General features: G+C 40.1%; 1 protein-coding gene across 3 annotated transcripts in view; it reads right to left on the minus strand.

The window, feature by feature from the left end:
• Positions 1 to 17,401, minus strand: part of DECR1 (2,4-dienoyl-CoA reductase 1) — a 48,072-nt gene extending 30,671 nt beyond the window's left edge. Inside the window, exon 1 of one of the 3 annotated variants that reach the window (XM_023726093.1) lies at positions 17,317 to 17,401. Coding sequence is in view for 1 of the 3 variants with exons in the window: in XM_004370786.2 (XP_004370843.2) it covers positions 17,317 to 17,385 (69 nt within the window). In the remaining 2 variants the exon portion in view is untranslated. Of the gene's footprint in view, positions 1 to 3,251; positions 3,308 to 17,316 lie in introns of those variants that run through there. The other 2 variants (XM_004370786.2, XM_023726092.1) reach the window with 2 other exon arrangements.
• Between the last annotated feature and the right edge of the window lie 576 nt (positions 17,402 to 17,977).

Here is a 17,977-nt window from a genome sequence, read left to right on the forward strand (position 1 = left end):
AGTAGCAGGGGTAGGGGTCTGGGGACCATGCTTTCAGGGGACATCTAGGACAACTGGCATAAGAAAGCTCATTAAGAAAATGTTCTGCATCCTACTTTGGTGAGTGGCGTCTGGGGTCTTAAAAGCTTGCAAGCGGCCATCTAAGATGCATCAATTGTTCCCAACCAAGCAGAGTAAAGGAGAATGAAGAACACCAAAGACACAAGGAAAGTATTAGCTCAAGAGACAGAAAGGACCACATAAACCAGAGACTTCATCAACCTGAGACCAGAAGAACTAGACTGTGCCTGGCTACCACCATTCACCGTGCTGACAGGGAACACAACAGAGAGTCCCTGATGGAGCAGGAGAAAGGTGGGGTGCAGAACTCAAATTCTAGGAAGACCAGACTTAACGGTCTGACTGAGACTGAAGGAACCCAGGAAAGCATAGCCCCTGGATTCTCTATCAGTCCAGAACTAAAACAATTCCCGAGGCCAACTCTTTAGACAGGGATTGGACTGGACTGTGTGACATAAAGTGATACTCGTGAGGAGTGTGCCTCTTAGCTCAATACAAGAGACTAAATGGACAGCTTCTGTCCAGGGGAGAGATGGGAAGACAGGGAGTGTTAGGAGCTGGCTGAATGGACATGGGTAATCAGGGGTGGAAAGGAGGAGTGTGCTGTCACAGTACAGAGAGAGCATTTACGGTCACATAACAATGTATGGATAAATTTTTGTATGGGAGACTAACTTGAAATGTAAACTTCATTTAAACTACAACAAAAAAAGAAAAGAAATGTATGCTTAGAAGAAAGACTAGAAGGAAATAACAACAGTAAGTAGTGTATTCTATATTTACTATGTGCCAAGGAGTACTGACCACTTTCAATGCATTACCTCACAACTCACGCTGTAAGTTAAATTCTATTATTATTCCCATTTTATTGATGGGAAACTGAGGCACAGAACGTTAAGCAACTTACAAAAGACAAATAATAAGTAGTAAAGACTTGACTCAAACTCAAGACCTGTCTGACCTCAGAGTCCATCCGTTACCTTACTTATTATCTCTAGGAGGTGGGATTAAGGAAGATTATTGGCTTTTTCTTTATTTTTCAGCATTTTCAAAATGTGTTCAATAAGTATTATTTGCTTGTATAACCAGGAAAACAAATGTTATTGAAAAACAAAATGTTGAGCATATATAAAAAAATTGGTGAAAATGAATTTGCAAATCTGGTTATGTTCTATGCTGGTCATTAAATATTTCTTTCAGCTTCATGATGATGAAGTTTTGTTTTGTTTCATTTTTTAATCCTCTCACCAAGGTGTGACGATCGAAGTAAAATCTCTCTCTACATAAATGGCAAGTTTACTTAAGGCAGCCACTGCCTCCAGAACGATTACGTGGAGATGATGAATCAGCGGGTTTTTGCAAGTAGGCTGGTGAGTTTGTCATCACCTCATAATGATAAAAAAACTGTCTTCTAGTAATTTGTCAAAGGCTCTAACATGAATTTTTATCTATTTAGTGTTGATCTGTATAGAGAAGTTGATGTGGTGCTTTATGAAAAATAGGGAAATTAAGCAAGATATTTGTATACAAACTTTTTTATTTCTTTTTTTAATTTTTGAACATTTTCTCAGCCTCCTAGCAGGTAGAGGAAAGAACATAAATGTAAAAATATCACACCTGATAATAACAATTCTTAATAAATGTCAATAACGTAACAGCCTATTACACTAGTCCCATATATTCTATCTTATTTGATCTGATCAATACTGATTTTACAACTCCCCTTCCCCACCAAACCAAAAATGAGGAAACTGATGTGCTATTTTAATTCATATCACCCTTTTACAATTCATAGCGTTTATGCTGCTGAATATTAAATCAAGCCATCTGTTTGCCTAAAAGCAAGTTGTTCATTCAACATTAAGACCTTTAGAGATGAACAGGTCTCAGAGGATTATATTGTATTCAATCCTCTATTTCTACAAAGAAGCATCCTGAATAAACTAAAATAGCGATTTGGCCATTTCTTTCTGAATCGTAAAAAGCAGATACAATATATGCTTTTAAAGATTTTCAAACCTTGCTTTGTGGATTTTCTAGAAATAACTTGTTTTTTGAAAACAGAAATTATACCTCTAATATCAGGATTGATTTCTCTGGAGGTCTTTAGGTACCTAAAATCCTTAAAACTCCAAAGTCTTCCAATGTTGGCAATGCAGATTCATTTAGAAGCTCTAAATACCTCCCCCCCCCCGCAAAAAGAAAGTATCATTCTTCTCCCCATCCATACTTATCATTCCCCCACATCATATAAACAGTATCTTCCTCTTTCATGTATTCCTGAATTACAGCAACCAAACTAGAAGTGATTGTACTTCTAATCCTCGAAATGGTAATTCTGAAAGATACTTGACTGTCCCTTCCCTAAAGTACAGTATATCAATGGGATTTATACCTAAATTATTTAAGTATTTTGGCCAGTTTAAAATGTCTAAACATCTAAAGTATACATAGGTTGGTGATCCTGGGTCAAGTATGTTAGGCCTGCCTAATATTTTAGAAATTTTAAGCCAACATTTAGAAATTGGGAGAATTCACATAAAAATCAGAAGCTCTACCAACACTGAGTCTACCTTCCTACATGGCACATGGTCTGTGCTGAGAACAGTGTTCATTGCCCCAAGACAAGGCCTGAGCTCTGCCCACCTGTCATCCACACATGCAGTGAGTGCTTTTCACCAGTTGGCCTTTCACTTACAGGGCCTTCAGGGCCCTGTGGCATTCGAACGTATGACCCCTACCTAAATAAAACCCAAGAAACCAATTTAGAAAAATCAAAAAGAAGAAAAAGGCCTTTTTTTTTTTTTTTTTTGCACAATAGATGAGTTTCTGAAGTTTCATGTGAAACAAGTTTCTGTAAAAATAACTATTTGATCTCCCAAGTATATTAAGAAAATCCAGTTTCAAATTTGCAAAGATCATATAATAATAGACCCTCACATGGAACCTGTAAGGCTGAATGAGTTGATACCTATACCTAAACAGCACTTAGCTATCACTACATTGTCATTAATACAACTAATTAGGCCTCCACATTAAAATCCTATCCCTCAAAACCACTGATGCCTTCCAAAGTCAAAAAGTCAAAATTTGGCCCAAAGCCCATTAAATGGGGAAAAGACAGTCTTTTTAACAAACGGTGCTGGCAAAACTGGATGACCATCTGTAAAAAAATGAAACAGAACCCATACCTTACACCATATACAAAACTAATTCAGGGACTCGGGCAGACATGGCTGTGGCAGCAAGCTTGTCCGTTTTCCCATTCTTGCCTATACTGTGATATTCTTTGGACTTGGACAGACATGGCTCTAGCAACATGCTTGTCCGTTTTCCCGCTTTTGTCTCTTCTGTGATATTTCCTTGGACTCGGGCAGACATGGCTCTGGCAGCATGGTCGTCCGTTTTCTCACTTTTGCCTTTTTGAATACATGCTGAATAAAATTTCTTTTTGCCTTAAAAAAAAAAAAACTAATTCAAAATGGATCAAAGACCTAAATATAAAACCAAAAACTGTAAAGATAATGGAAGAAAAAATAGTGTCAACATTAGAAGCCCTAATATATGGCATAAACAGGATACAAACCATAATTAACAATACGCAAACACCAGAAGATAACCTAGATAAATGAAATCTTCTAAAAATTAAACATTTATGCTCATCAAAAGACTCCACTGAAAGAGTAAAAAGAGAAACTACAGACTGGGAAAAAATTTTTGGCTATGACATGTCCAACAAAAATTAATCTCTATAATCTACAGGAAAATCCAATACCTCTACAATAAAAAGAGAAAAATCCAGTTAAAAAATGGGCAAAGGATATGAACAAACACTTCACCAAAGACGATATTCAGGTGGCTAACAGGCACATGAGGAAATGCTCTCAATCACCTGTCATTAGAGAAATGCAAATCAAAACTACACTGAGATACCACCTCACCCAACATTACTGGCACAAATCAAAAAAACAGAAAATAACAAATGTTGGAGAGGTCACGGAGAGATTGGAACTCTTATGCACCGCTGGTGGGAATGTAAAACGGTAGAACCATTTTGGAAAACGATATGGTACTTCCTTACAAAGCTAGAAATAGTTATCCCACTCCTAGGAATATATCCTAGAGAAATAAGACCAGTCACATGAATGGACATATGCACACCCATGTTCACTGCAGCATTATTCACAATAGCAAAAAGATGGAAACAACCTAAGTGCCCATCAACAGACAATGGATAAACAAACTATGGTACATACACACAATGGAATACTACACAACTATACAGAACAATGATGAATCTGTGAAACCTCACAAAATTGATGAATCTGGAGGGCATTACGCTGAGTGAAATAAGTCAATCACAAAAACACAAATACTGTATGAGACCACTATTACAAAAACACATGAAAATGTTTTCACACAGAAACAATCTTTGATGGTTATGAGGGAGGGGAGGGGTGGGGATGGAAAAACACCAAATAGGCAATAGATATGTGGCAACTTTTGTGAAGGGTAAGATAGTACACCATACTGGGCAAGTCAGCACAACCTGACCAGGGCAAAGTCATAGAAGCTTCACAGATACATCCAAATGCCCTGAGAGACTGAACTACTGGGCTGAAGGCTGGGGACCATGGTCTTGGGGAGCATTTAGCTCAAATGGCATAACACAGTCTATAAAGAAAATGTTCTACATCTGACTGTGAGGAGTCTCGTCTGGGGTCTTAAAAGCCTGCGAGTGGTCATCTAAGATACATCTACTGGTCCCATCCCGGCTAGAAGAAAGAATGAAGAATACCAAAGACACAAGGGAAAGATTAGTCCAAAGGACTAATGCACCACAACTACCATAACCTCCACCAGACTGAGCCCAGAACAACTACGTGGTACCGGGTTACCACCACCAACTGCTCTGGCAGGGATCACAATAGAGGGTCCCAGACACAGTGGGAGAAAAATGTAGAATAAAATTCTAATTTACAAAAAAAAAAAAAAATAAAAAGACCAGGCTTGCTGGTCTGACAGAGACTGGAGAAACCCTGAGAGTATGGCCCTTGGACATCCTTTTAACTCAGTACTGAAGTTACTCCTGAGGTTCACCGTTCAGCCAAAGACTAGACAGGTCTATATGGCCAACAATAAACATGTGAGGAATGTGCTTCGTAGTTCAATTCATGTATAGAAGACCACTGAGCACACCAGCCCAAAAGCAAAGATGAGAAGGCACAAAGGGACAGGAAAACTGGACCAATGGAAACAGGGAACCCAGGATAGATGAGGGAGAGTTTTGACACATCACGGGGTTGGCAACCAATGCCACGAAACAGTCTGTGTATTAACTGTTTAACGAGAAACTAGTTTACTCTGTAAACTTTCACCTAAAGCACAATAAAAATTAAAAAATTCAAACTCTTCAGCATGGTATTCAAGCTGTTGTACAATATAGCCTCAAACTAGCCCCACTTCCTACCAGTTCCACTACTGTTCTCAACTCCTCAGCATTCCCAAAACTGGCATGCACTTTGATCCTCTGACCTTTGCCCATGCTTTCTCTTCAGGCTGAACTGGCCCTTCCTCTTTTGCAACCTAGTAGAATCAACCCTCAAAACCAAGCAAAACTGTCAACAGCTTTGTTGACACTTTTTAACAGATGCCTCTGCTAAAAACAGGCAAAACCTGTTCTGTCTTACATTGCCACCTGCAGGCTTTTAAGACCTCAGGTGCGACTCACCACAGTGGGATGTAGAACATTTTCTTTATAGACTATCTCTGTCCACCATGCTCCGTGGCTCCCACACTAGACTGTGAGCACCCAGGAAAGCAGAAACAGTATCTTATTACCACAATAATAGAGTTTCTGGCACCAGTCAGACATTCAATATATGCTTGTTGCATTAGATACACTAGTTGGGCAGGTTCCAATTCTACTGGAAAGCGCATGGTTACAGACATATAGAGTCTTCCACAGACACACAATACAAGTCCAGCTTTTTGCCGCTTGTTTAAAAGGTTAAAGTAGACATTTCCAATGACCCTAAATTGTAGAATCTTCAAAGTTAGTTTATAACCCAAGGGTTGGGGGGGGGCAGGGAATTGAAAGAGACTAGTAATTTACTGAGGTATAAGTATTAATGAGTCATTTGTCAACAGAAAAAAATAGGTAAACAGCTTAAGCAGGTAGTCCATGGTAAAAGGAATATATGATTGGCAAAGAAAATATATACAACCATACTTATAATTAAATAAAAGCATACTGAAACAAAAGGAGATATGATTTTTCTATTACCAAGTAGGTAAATTCAAAATTTTGTAATACATTGTCACGGACAGAATTGTGTCCCCCATAAATATGTGTCAGCTTGGCTGGGCCATGATTCCCAGTATTGTGTGATTGTTCACCATTTTGTCATCTGATATGATTTTCCTGTGTGTTGTAAATCCTACTTCTATGATGTTAATGAGATAGGATTATCAGCAATAATGTTAATAAGGCAGGACTCAATCTACAGGATTAGGTTGTATCTTAAATCAATCTCTCTTGAGATACAAAAGAAAGAAGCAAACAGAGAGACATGGGTACCTCATACCACTAAGAAAGCCACACCAGGAGCAAAGCACATCCTTTGGACCCGGGGTCCCTTCGCTGAGAAGCTCCTCGACCCAGGAAGACTGATGACAAGGACCTTCCCCCAGAGCCAACAGAGACAGAAAGCCTTCCCCTGGAGCTGGCATCCTGAATTCTGACTTCTAGCCTCCTAGACTGTGAGAGAATAAATTTATCTTTGTTAAAGCCATCCACTTGTGGTATTTGTTATAGCAGCACTAGATGACTATGACATATATTATATAGGAAATAGCTTATTAAAGTCACTCTTATAACCTGTTAATGTGAATTGGAGCCACTACTTTGGAGGACAATTTGGCAATATTTATTGAAATATTAAATATAAATACCCTTTGACCCAGTAACTCTACACCTAGAAATTTGTCCTGCTGATATACTCCTTCAAGTATGGGAGGAGAAGGGGAACTATGTTCAAAGATAATAATTATAAAAATGAAATTAAGAAAATTCCATTTACAATAGCATCAAAAAAATAAATACTTAGGAATAAATTTAACAAAATAAGTATTAGACTTGTATACTGAAAATCACTAAACATCATTGAAAGAAATTAAAGACCCAAAGAAATGGAAAGACATCCTGTGTTGATGGATTAGATATTGTCAAAATGACAATACTCCCCAAATTTATCTACAGATTTAATGAGATCCCTATCAAAATTCCAGTTGGCTTTTTTGCAGAAACTGGCAAGCTGATCCTAAGATTCATATGGAAATGCAAGAGACTCAGAATAACAAAAGATATTCATTACAGCATTGCTTGTAATAGAGAAGGCTAGCAATAACCTACGTGCTCTTCCATAAGGGACATACCCAATCAGCTAGTGCACATCCATATAACAAAGTTCTGTGTATCTTATTAAAAGAATGAGCTAGAACCTATATGCTGAATATAAACTCTGCCAAGATATACTGTTAATTCAGTCACTCAACAAATATTTTTTAAATGCCAACAACATGAGGCATTATGTGTTCAGTGAAACATCCAAGGTAGACAAATACATGTATGTTCCCATTTGTGTTTTTTAAATGAGAATACCTTCATACAAATGTTGATATATGCACAAAAATTGCTTGAAGGAGCCACAAGAAACTGTTAATAATAATAAAAAACTCTGAGACGGGCTATGGGGTGGAAGAGGGACTAAGTGTATTGTTACTGCATATCCCGTAGTACTTCTTAAATATTCAACATGTTCATAAATTATTATGGCATTAAAAATAGTTAACACAAAATTGAGTCATATGCAAGCACATAATAAAGGAAAAGTATAGAGGAAAACAAAGTTACAGCAAAAAAGAAAACTAGCACAGAACCCGTTTCATGATGAAGATCTATGCCTTATTGTAGAAGTATATACATCAGGAAATTTGAAGTATAAGTACTCTACATTCAACACTTAAGTGTAAGCTATATTCATACAGACAGTGAAATGTTAGCATACCTGTTTTTTAAGATTTCTAAGTGCCCGCTGGTTTAGGTCAAAATTCTGTGGTTTTTTTTAAGACCAAACTCTGACTCAAATTCACGTAAGAGATTTGCAATTGGGCTTAGCTGTGGTATAAAAACGTCAGCTCAGTAAATAATCAGATTTTTCAAAGGAAAACTTTGAAAATTGCACATCTTTGCACTCCCAAAGTACTTCACATTGCCCTTGCACAGAGTAAGCCTTCAAGAATTACTTCCTGATTTTTTTTGTCCAGTTGCTAGAAGGCACGTGTCTGTCCACACATGCATTCAATACCCAGACCACGACCACGTACACATGGTGTAAGTGGTTCTTAACTGGAGGCATTCGGAAATACCTAAGGCAGCCAAGGAGATTGCTTGACTGGAAGATCCAGCCCGCAAAAAGAGAGTCCTGCACAGTGAAGAACTGTCCCACTCCAGATGCCAATAGTGACCCTGCCAGCTTTTAAAGAACTGAAGTATCTAAACTCGATCCACACGTATGGCTTGTTACAGCAGTGTTAAGCTCATGCTCTGTGCCAGCGTGGATTGCTTGAGCACTTCTACCCGTCCCTTAACTTAAAGTAGAGCACTGCAGAGGCTGCCGATATTCTAAGCTTCTGCATAGCACAGATCTCGTTGCCACAGCAACTTCAAGGTAAGGTTGAGCAAATACAAAAGCAAGCTGGACACCAAGCTCCAGTGTCTGGGCTGAATTACGCACTTGCCGGTAGCAAGACAGAAATTATATTTTTGAGTAATGATACACTTTATAGGGGTGCACATGAATCCTTGAAAAAGTAGTTGCTCTGTGCTACACTGTACTTCCCAATTTTATTAAGTTCTTATCTGACTGACAAAACAGATACTTCACCAACACTATACAGTGAAAGCAGGTGCACTCAGAGAACTACATTAGCATACGGTTTGGAATTTTTAACTACTGCCTTCACTCCAGCTTGTCTCTCCTTCAACATCTTTTATTGATTCTCTATCATGTTAATCAAAACTAAATATGAACCAAAAATCAGAACCCCTGCTCTTGCAAAGGGTTCATTTTGATTTGGACATTTGCTTATATGAGAAAGTACTAGGTATAAACATAATATTATAATTAAGTATAGAGTTCATTTATTAGTTTATTTTTTTGCAAATTTTTATTCGGCTTCTATAGTCCCAGGCACTATTCTACACACTCAGAATACAGCAGTGAACAAAACAGATACAATAATCTACCTTCAGAGAGATTATCTTCGGGAAAAATAATCAAGTGAAATATATAGTATGTTAGGAACCCTGGAGGCACAGTGGTTAAGCACTTGGCTGCTAACCGAAAGGTCATCCCACCAGTTCGAACCCACCAGCCACTCCGAGGAGAAAAATGTGGGAGTCTGCTTCTGTAAAGATGACAGCCTTGGAAACCCTATGAGGCAGTTCTACTATGTCCTACAGAGTCACTATGAGTCGGAATCGACTCAACGGCAATGGGTATATAGTATATTAAAAGTTGATTTCTGCTATGGGAAAAATACTGCATAGAAGAGAGATTGTTGCTGTTACCTGCCATTGAGCCAGCACCTGACTCATGACGACCCCATGAACAACAAGATCAGATTGTTGTGATCCACAGGGTTTTCATTTTTAGAAGTAGATAGCCAGGCCTTTCTTCCTAGACTGCCTTAGTCTAAAAGTTCCACTGAAACATGTTCGAAATCATAGCACCATGCAAACCTCCACTGACAGATGGGCAGTGGCTGTGTTTGAGGTGCACTGGCCAGGAATTGAACCCAGGTCTCCTGCCTGGAAGGCAAGAATTCTACCACTGAACAACCACTGCCCTCAAAAGAGTAGAAAGTTGCTATTTTAAATAGGTTGGTCAGCGAAGGATTCACTGGGAAGGTAACACCTGACAAGACTAAAGGAGGTAAGGGAATGAGTCAAGGGTTGCTCCAGGCAGAGGGAAGAGTAAGAGCAAAGGCCTTGAGGAGGGAGCATGCCTTGTGTGTCTGAGGAACAGTCAGGAGGCCAGTGTGGCAGGTGTAGAAGGAGGAGTGGCAGGAGGTGAGGTCAATAAGGTAAAGGGATGAATCAGCCACTACGTGAACTTAAGCTTTTACTGAGTTGGGTGGGAAACAACTGCAAGGTTTTGAGCAGAGGATTGACATAATCTGCCTTAAGGTTTTAGAGGACAGTTCTGGTTGCTATGTTGAAAGTAGTGTAGAGGGTAAGGCTGGAAATAGGGAGGTTAGTTATGATGCTTTTGTAGCATGCCAGGCGATAGATAATGCTGGCTTAGACCAAGCTGCTATCATCAAAAGTGATGGCAAGCTGGCAAATAAAATTACTTGCAGGTTAGACAGTCCCAGAAAATGAGGATGTAATAAATTACCATTGTCCCTAATACTGCCTGGTCCAATTATTCCTGCTTCAATCCCAACTCCATCACACCTTGACCTATTTCAGCAAAGGCAGATAAACAGGACCTCCTTTATTGAAAAGATCAAGGATATTTACCTGAGTTTCTTCCACCTCTCTCACCTTCACTTCAGCATTGCTCTTAATTGTGTTTCGGAAAGATAGATTTACCTGTGAGCTAGAAGGAGCGATGGAGACCAGTCACAGGAGGCATCAGTCTAGGTGCAAGATACTGAGGACAGCAGAAATAAAAAGGAGACACCCCATACCACAGACATTTAGCATGCAGATTAGCCTAAGTTCAGATCCAACCAGCTGGCAGTAATGAAAGGAGGGAGAGCTGACAATGACAGACATGTGCCTTCTAGCAACTGGACAAAAAAAAATCAGGAAGTAATTCTTGAAGGCTTACTCTGTGCAAGGGCAATGTGAAGTACTTTGGGAGTGCAAAGATGTGCAATTTTCAAAGTTTTCCTTTGAAAAATCTCATTATTTACTGAGCTGACGTTTTTATACCACAGCTAAACCCAATTGCAAATCTCTTAAGTGAATTTGAGTCAGTTTGATCTCAAAAAAAACCACAGAATTTTGACCTAAACCAACGGGCACTTAGAAATCTTAAAAAACAGGTATGCTAACATTTCATTGTCTGTATGAATATAGCTTACACTTAAGTGTTGAATGTAGAGTACTTATACCTCAAATTTCCTGATGTGTATACTTCTACAATAAGGCATAGATCTTCATCATGAAACTGATTCTGTGCTGGTTTTCTTTTTTGCTGTAACTTTGTTTTCCTCTATACTTTTCCTTTATTATGTGCTTGCATATGACTCAATTTTGTGTTAACTATTTTTAATGCCATAATAATTTATGAACATGTTGAATATTTAAGAAGTACTACGGGATATGCAGTAACAATACACTTAGTCCCTCTTCCACCCCATAGCCCGTCTCAGAGTTTTTTATTATTATTAACAGTTTCTTGTGGCTCCTTCAAGCAATTTTTGTGCATATATCAACATTTGTATGAAGGTATTCTCATTTAAAAAACACAAATGGGAACATACATGTATTTCTCTACCTTGGATGTTTCACTGAACACATAATGCCTCATGTTGTTGGCATTTAAAAAATATTTGTTGAGTGACTGAATTAACAGTATATCTTGGCAGAGTTTATATTCAGCATATAGGTTCTAGCTCATTCTTTTAATAAGATACACAGAACTTTGTTATATGGATGTGCACTAGCTGATTGGGTATGTCCCTTATGGAAGAGCACATAGGTTATTGCTAGTCTTCTCTATTACAAGCAATGCTGTAATGAATATCTTTTGTTGTTCTGAGTCTCTTGCATTTTCATATGAATCTTAGGATCAGCTTGCCAGTTTCTGCAAAAAAGCCAACTGGAATTTTCTAGTTTAAATGGTTGCATACAGAGTGATGCTATAAGTGAGATGACTGAGTTGACATGAGAAGCCCCAAGTTGGAGGATGGAAGGTAATGAGTTCTGTATTAGAAATGGCACACCTGCGAAGCCTGGGGAATATTCGGGTGGAGATATCTAATCTGCAGTTGGAAATATGGTTTTGAAGCACAGAAGATAAACTGCCACTAAAGGTGAACATCAGCAACATAATTTCATCATTTCAACAATTATGAAAGCCTCCAGTTCTAGCACTGCTTTTTATGACTCAGTACAGTGCGGGGGTGTCCCCAAACTGGAAGCGATCAAAATGCAAATGTCCCTTTATTCTCAACCTACTTATATTGACCCAGGGATTTCTGATCTCAAAGTGAGTCATCACCTTAGGAAGAGAACACACGATTGCCGAGATTGCTGATCATTCTCTACCTGGAATTTTCTTTAAAAACTAATGGAATGTCTACTAAAATCTGTAACTGTCTGTAGAAAATCCTGGTTAACTTTGGAATTCCCCTCCTCTTCCATGTGTTTGGAGCCCTGGTGATGCAATGATTAAGAGCTCAACTACTAACCAAAAGGTTGGCAGTTCAAATTGACCAGCCGCTCTTTGGAAACCCTATGGGGCAGTTCTATTCTGTCCTATAGGGTAGCTATGAGTCAGAATCAACTTGACAACAATGGGTTTAGTTTTTTTGGTTTCGTGTTTATAATAACCTTTGGGGAATAACCGGAAGGCCAGACTGCTGTTGATGTTTTTTAATATTACAAAGTTAGCTTCATAGTTTTGCAAAGGAGTCTGTTTTGAAATTTGTGTGCATGATCTCTGAGGTCATCCATCCATCTAGGCCCTGCAGCCCCTGCAGTGACTCCCTTGTCTCCTCCTCCTTCTCTTCACCTGACATATCCAATTCATCTTCAATCCCACGTAGCTTTCCTTTACATCCACTGCCTGACTTCCAAGGGCCTACTCTGTCATCTCTTAACTGGTCTCCTGCCTCCAGTCTCTCCTCACCCCAACCTATCTGTGATGCTGCTCTCTAGAGCACCAAAAACCTCCTCTCCTTAAAGTCCTTTGATGGCTCCAGATTCCTTAGCTTCACACAGAACACCAAGTCTTCAGGACTTGGCTCTTGCCTATCTCTCCAGTCTTATCTCCCTTTGCTTCCCTGCCCTGAAACTTATACTCAGGGAAAAAAAGTACTCAGGGATCCCCAAACTGTTTCCTACCTCCCTATCTTTACACAAATTGATCCCTGCCACAACACAACATTCACCGTCAAGCTCCGAGAGCTCTGACGCGTCCCCTAACACCCTAGACAGAATTAACATGCTCTCCTCTATATCCATAACTTAGTTTGAATTATTTATACACCAGTTTGAAGGAGCTCTAGTGGCACAGTGGTTAAGCACTCAGCTGCTAACCAAAAGGTCAGTGGTTCCCATCCACCAGCCACTCTGTGGTTGAAAGATGTGGCAGTCTGCTTCCGTTAAGATTACAGCCTTGAAAACTCTATGGGGCAGTCTACTCTGTCCTATAGGGTACCTATGAGTTTAGAAGTCCCCCAAGCCAAGCCCTTAAACACATTCAAGACTGACATCATTTACCCTTCTCCTCCCCTCCAGCTTCCCTTCAAAACTGCCCGCTCTCAAAGAGTGGCCTTGCTATTAGTTCTGGGGACAAAGACAGAAAGCCGGGCTTCATCTCATATCACACAGACAAATTACCAAGTATGGTTCATTTTAGTCCTAAATAGCTCCAACACTGCCTTTGGTTCAGATCTTCACCACTTTTGTGTTGACTTCTGGACTCCTTATCCCGAGCCTTAGCTAATCATATAACTTTCCTGTTCACAATTTTGATGGCATGGTCAGATCCTCCTCCCTCATCCCCCACTGTCAACCAATCACCAAGGACTACCAATTTACCTCCTAAATATCATTTGACTTCAGGTCTCTCAAAAAAAAAGAAAGATAAAATTTTCACAAAGTAAACCTTACTACATAAGATGATTTCTCATATTTTCTATTCAAATTTTTTAAAATGCTATTTTGCTCCACTAAATTGATTTCAAGGTCCACTCATGCATTATCAACCAAAGCTTGAAAAACATGCATGAAATTATGAGCTCATTGAAAGTAGGCATGTTATCTTTTCAACCGTAGATCTCCAATGAATGCCCAACGCTTTTATTTCGTTAGGTGCCATCAAGTCGGTTCTGACTCATAGCGACCCTATGCACTACAGAACAAAACACTGCCCAGTCCTGCACCATGCTCACAATCGTTGTTATGCTTGAGCCCACTGTTGCAGCCACTGTGTCAATCCATCTCATTGAGGGTCTTCCTCTTTTTCGCTGACCCTCTACTTTACCAAGCACGATGTTCTTCTCCAGGGACTGATCCCTCCTGACAACATGTCCGAAGTATGTAAAATGTAATCTCGTCATCCTTCCTTCTAAGAGCATGGTGGTTGTACTTCTTCCAAGACAGATTTGTTCACTCTTTTGGCAGTCCATGGTATATTCAATATTCTTCACCAACATCACAATTCAAAGGAGTCAGTTCTTCTTCGGTCTTCCTTATGCATTGTCCAGCTTTTGCATACATACGATGTGACTGGAAATACCATGGCTTGGGTCAGGTGCACCTTAGTCTTCAAGGTGACAGCTTTGCTTTTCAACACTTTAAAGAGGTCTTTTGCAGCAGATATGCCTAATGCAATGTGTCTTTTGATTTCTTGACTGCTGCTTCCATGGGTGTTGATTGTGGATCCAAGTAAAATGAAATCCTTGACAATTCCAATCTTTTCTCCATTTATCATGATGTTGCTTATCGGTCCAGTTGTAAGGATTTTTGTTTTCTTTATGTTGAGGTATAATCCATACTGAAGACTGTGGTCTTTGATCTTCACCAGTAAGTGCTTCAAGTCCACTTCACTTTCAGCAAGCAAGGTTGTGTCATCTGCATATCGCAGATTGTTGATGAGTCTTCCACCAATCCTGATGTCCCTTTCTTCTTCATATAGTCCAGCTTCTCGGATTATTGCACAGCACCCAACACTTAGTTGGCATTAAGTCAGCATTTCCTGATAGACAGCAGAATGACTGGATGTTCTTCTCAACAGAACTGAGAGCAACTCAGGTTACTCTGAAAGCAAAGTTCAGAGGCAGGCACAGAGCCAGTACTCAAATGTTTGTTGAGGTCTACTAGCTAACAATACAATTTAATATAGCACTTCACAAATAGGTTTTATAATAAATAAAACATTTCTCTTTGTTCTTGGTAATAAAAATATTCAAGTTAGAAATTTTAATTGTAACAACTTGTATTTGTCCACAAAAACGTGATGTTCCCTGGAACAACCTCCCACTTCACAAATGTGAAGGGTTTTCTCCTCCCAGAATTCAAAGCCCAGCCTCCATGTGCCAGGAAGGAGACAAAACATACTAACAGGTGACTCTTTTACCCCCAAACCCCGACCCTCCAAACTTTCATTTTTCTTAAGCAGAGACATTTTGACATTGTCAGATTACAATCAATTTTTAAACGAGTCCATCTTCTCCCTTTCAAACATATTGGCTAATGGTGTCAGAAGAGCTGAAATAAGGCCTGTGTGATCTCATTACTACAATGCTAATGATTTGTATTTTAAAAAAAAAAAAAAGATTCTGAAGACTTTTCTACCTCACAGAGCTGTTATAGGATTGAAATGAGAAAGTTCTTTGAGAAGGGATCAGAAAACATATGCTTCTTTTACAATGATGTGCAAACCTGTCTTTAGAGAAAGAAAATAATATCCACAAAACCCTAGCCATGAACAAATCTCATTTAAAAAAAAAAAAAAAGTCCCCTTAACTTCAAAGGCTTACCAGTTTCTTACTTCACATTTGGAACTACTGCCCATCTTTTCCAAAAAAAACCCATGGCTGCCCATTCTATGAAACTGAAAACAGTTTTCTACCGCTGGCAGATTAATTTTTCCACTTGGCTAAAGAAATTTTGCTTTTTGGTTTAGTTTATATTTATTAAGATCTTCTAAATTGAGCATGTGGAGGGGGTGCTGTCTTGGATATTGCCACTTCTTTTCCATTCTCTTGACCTCTCCTGAGCTGTCTTCACTTGCATACTTAATTTTGATTATGGGTCCAATGGAGAGACACTGACAAAACAAAACCAAACAACGAAACTATGGGGGAAGTGGAAGTAGCGGTGGAAGCCAGCACTGAGGTGTACTTCACCCAGCATTACCTCTTGAAAGGGAGTTTAGAGACTGCTTTTTTCTTTTTATGTGAATTTATTTGTATTAGTGTTTAATTATACAACTAATTCATGAATCAATTTTACTCATGAAATAATTAAGGACTGCAGATAAACCTAATGTTCCTACTGGGGCCCACTCCCTACTCTGAGAACTGGTGTGTGCTGTATCCCTCCAGATCTCTTATCTATTTTATTTTTTGAACATTTTATTGTGGTTTAGGTGAAAGTTTACAGAGTAAATCAGCTTTCCAATCAACAATCCACACACAGCCTGCTCCTTGACAGGGGTTGCTAATCTTGGATATGGCAGCACTCTTCCAGTTTCCTCCTTGGTTCCCTGTGTCCATTCACCCAGCTTTCCTGCCCTACCTTCCTGCTGCTAACCAAGAGGTCAGCAGTTAGAATCTACCAGCTGCTCCTCTGAAGAAAGATGTGGCAGTCAGCTTCTGTAAAGATTTAGTCTTGGAAACCCTATGGGGGTTCTACTCTATTCTATAGGGTCGTTATGAGTCGAATGATTGGATGGCAGTGGATTTTTTTGTTTTTTAACCTTCCTTCTGAACTTTGCTTTTGGGCAAATGCTGTCCTTTAGGTCTCCCATAGTTGATTGTTCTGAAGTATGCATTCCTCACTGGTGTTACTGTTAATTTTATACGCCTGTCTATTGCCTCCATACCTCTTCCTACCCATTTACGAACAACTTTGAAACTTTCAGGAATGTGAAAACTACGTGCTCTCTCCACTTCCCTACACACACACCAGAGCTTCCTCTGACAGTGGAATGCGCTTTTTCCCCTTCCTAACATCAACCTCCGAATCGACTCCACGGCCCCTGGTTTAACCCCAGCCTGTGACCCGGCCACCTCTGGACTCCCGTTCCTTGCTCTCCAGAGCCCTATGACCCCCTGTCCTCTCTCCTTGCTCCCCAGGACCCGAGGTCCTTGCTCCCTCTGCTCATGCCCTGGGACCCCAGGCCTCGCTCCTCGGCCCCGGGCCCCGGCCGCCGCTCCAGACGCCAGCACCATCAGTGCGCTCTCGGGGATTGAGCAGCGCCCTTGGCCCCTCCAGCGCCGCCTTACCCGCCGTGGACCGAGACTGCAGGACTGTCGGACACCCCAAGCAAAGCAAACCCAGCTCGGCAGCGCCATCTTGGGCCTCCTGAACTTGGGCCGGAAGACTGCCGGGTGCAGGGGGAGGGTCCAACATAACCAAGGGTACCTCCGACTGAGGGGGAGCTAGGGCGGCGCACGCCGCCCTGGAGCGGCGCCGGCGGTGTCCCGCGCGACTCCTGGGCTGGAGCCCAAAGACACTGCCTCGTGCAGACTCTCCGGTGCTTTTTCTTGCACTCTTTCCACCCTTGCTCTCTTTCCACTCTGTCTTCCCGGAGTTTTCTGTAGGGCGGTTTCGGTGTCCTTGTGTAGGAGAACCTACCATAAGAAGGGGGTTACAGATTACATAAACATGCGAAATATGCACACTGCTCCGGAGTGCTTATATTTATATATATATATATATATATTCTGGTTATTTTTTTATTCCTTAAACGTGTGTTTAAATTCGTGGTTGGTGTGGCGATTAACTACATATTATCAGAATAATAATGTATTGGATTTGATCTGGAGAGCGGAGACCCCTAAATCTTTTAGGGTTTAGCCACAGTAAGGAAAGCCAGGATAGGTCCAATTTCCCGTTCCCCTAGTTATGTGATAGAAAAATTGGCACAACAGCCTTTCTGCTGAT

This window comes from Trichechus manatus, unplaced genomic scaffold (assembly GCF_000243295.1).
Source record: "Trichechus manatus latirostris isolate Lorelei unplaced genomic scaffold, TriManLat1.0 scaffold00009, whole genome shotgun sequence".
Lineage (NCBI taxonomy): Eukaryota > Metazoa > Chordata > Mammalia > Sirenia > Trichechidae > Trichechus > Trichechus manatus.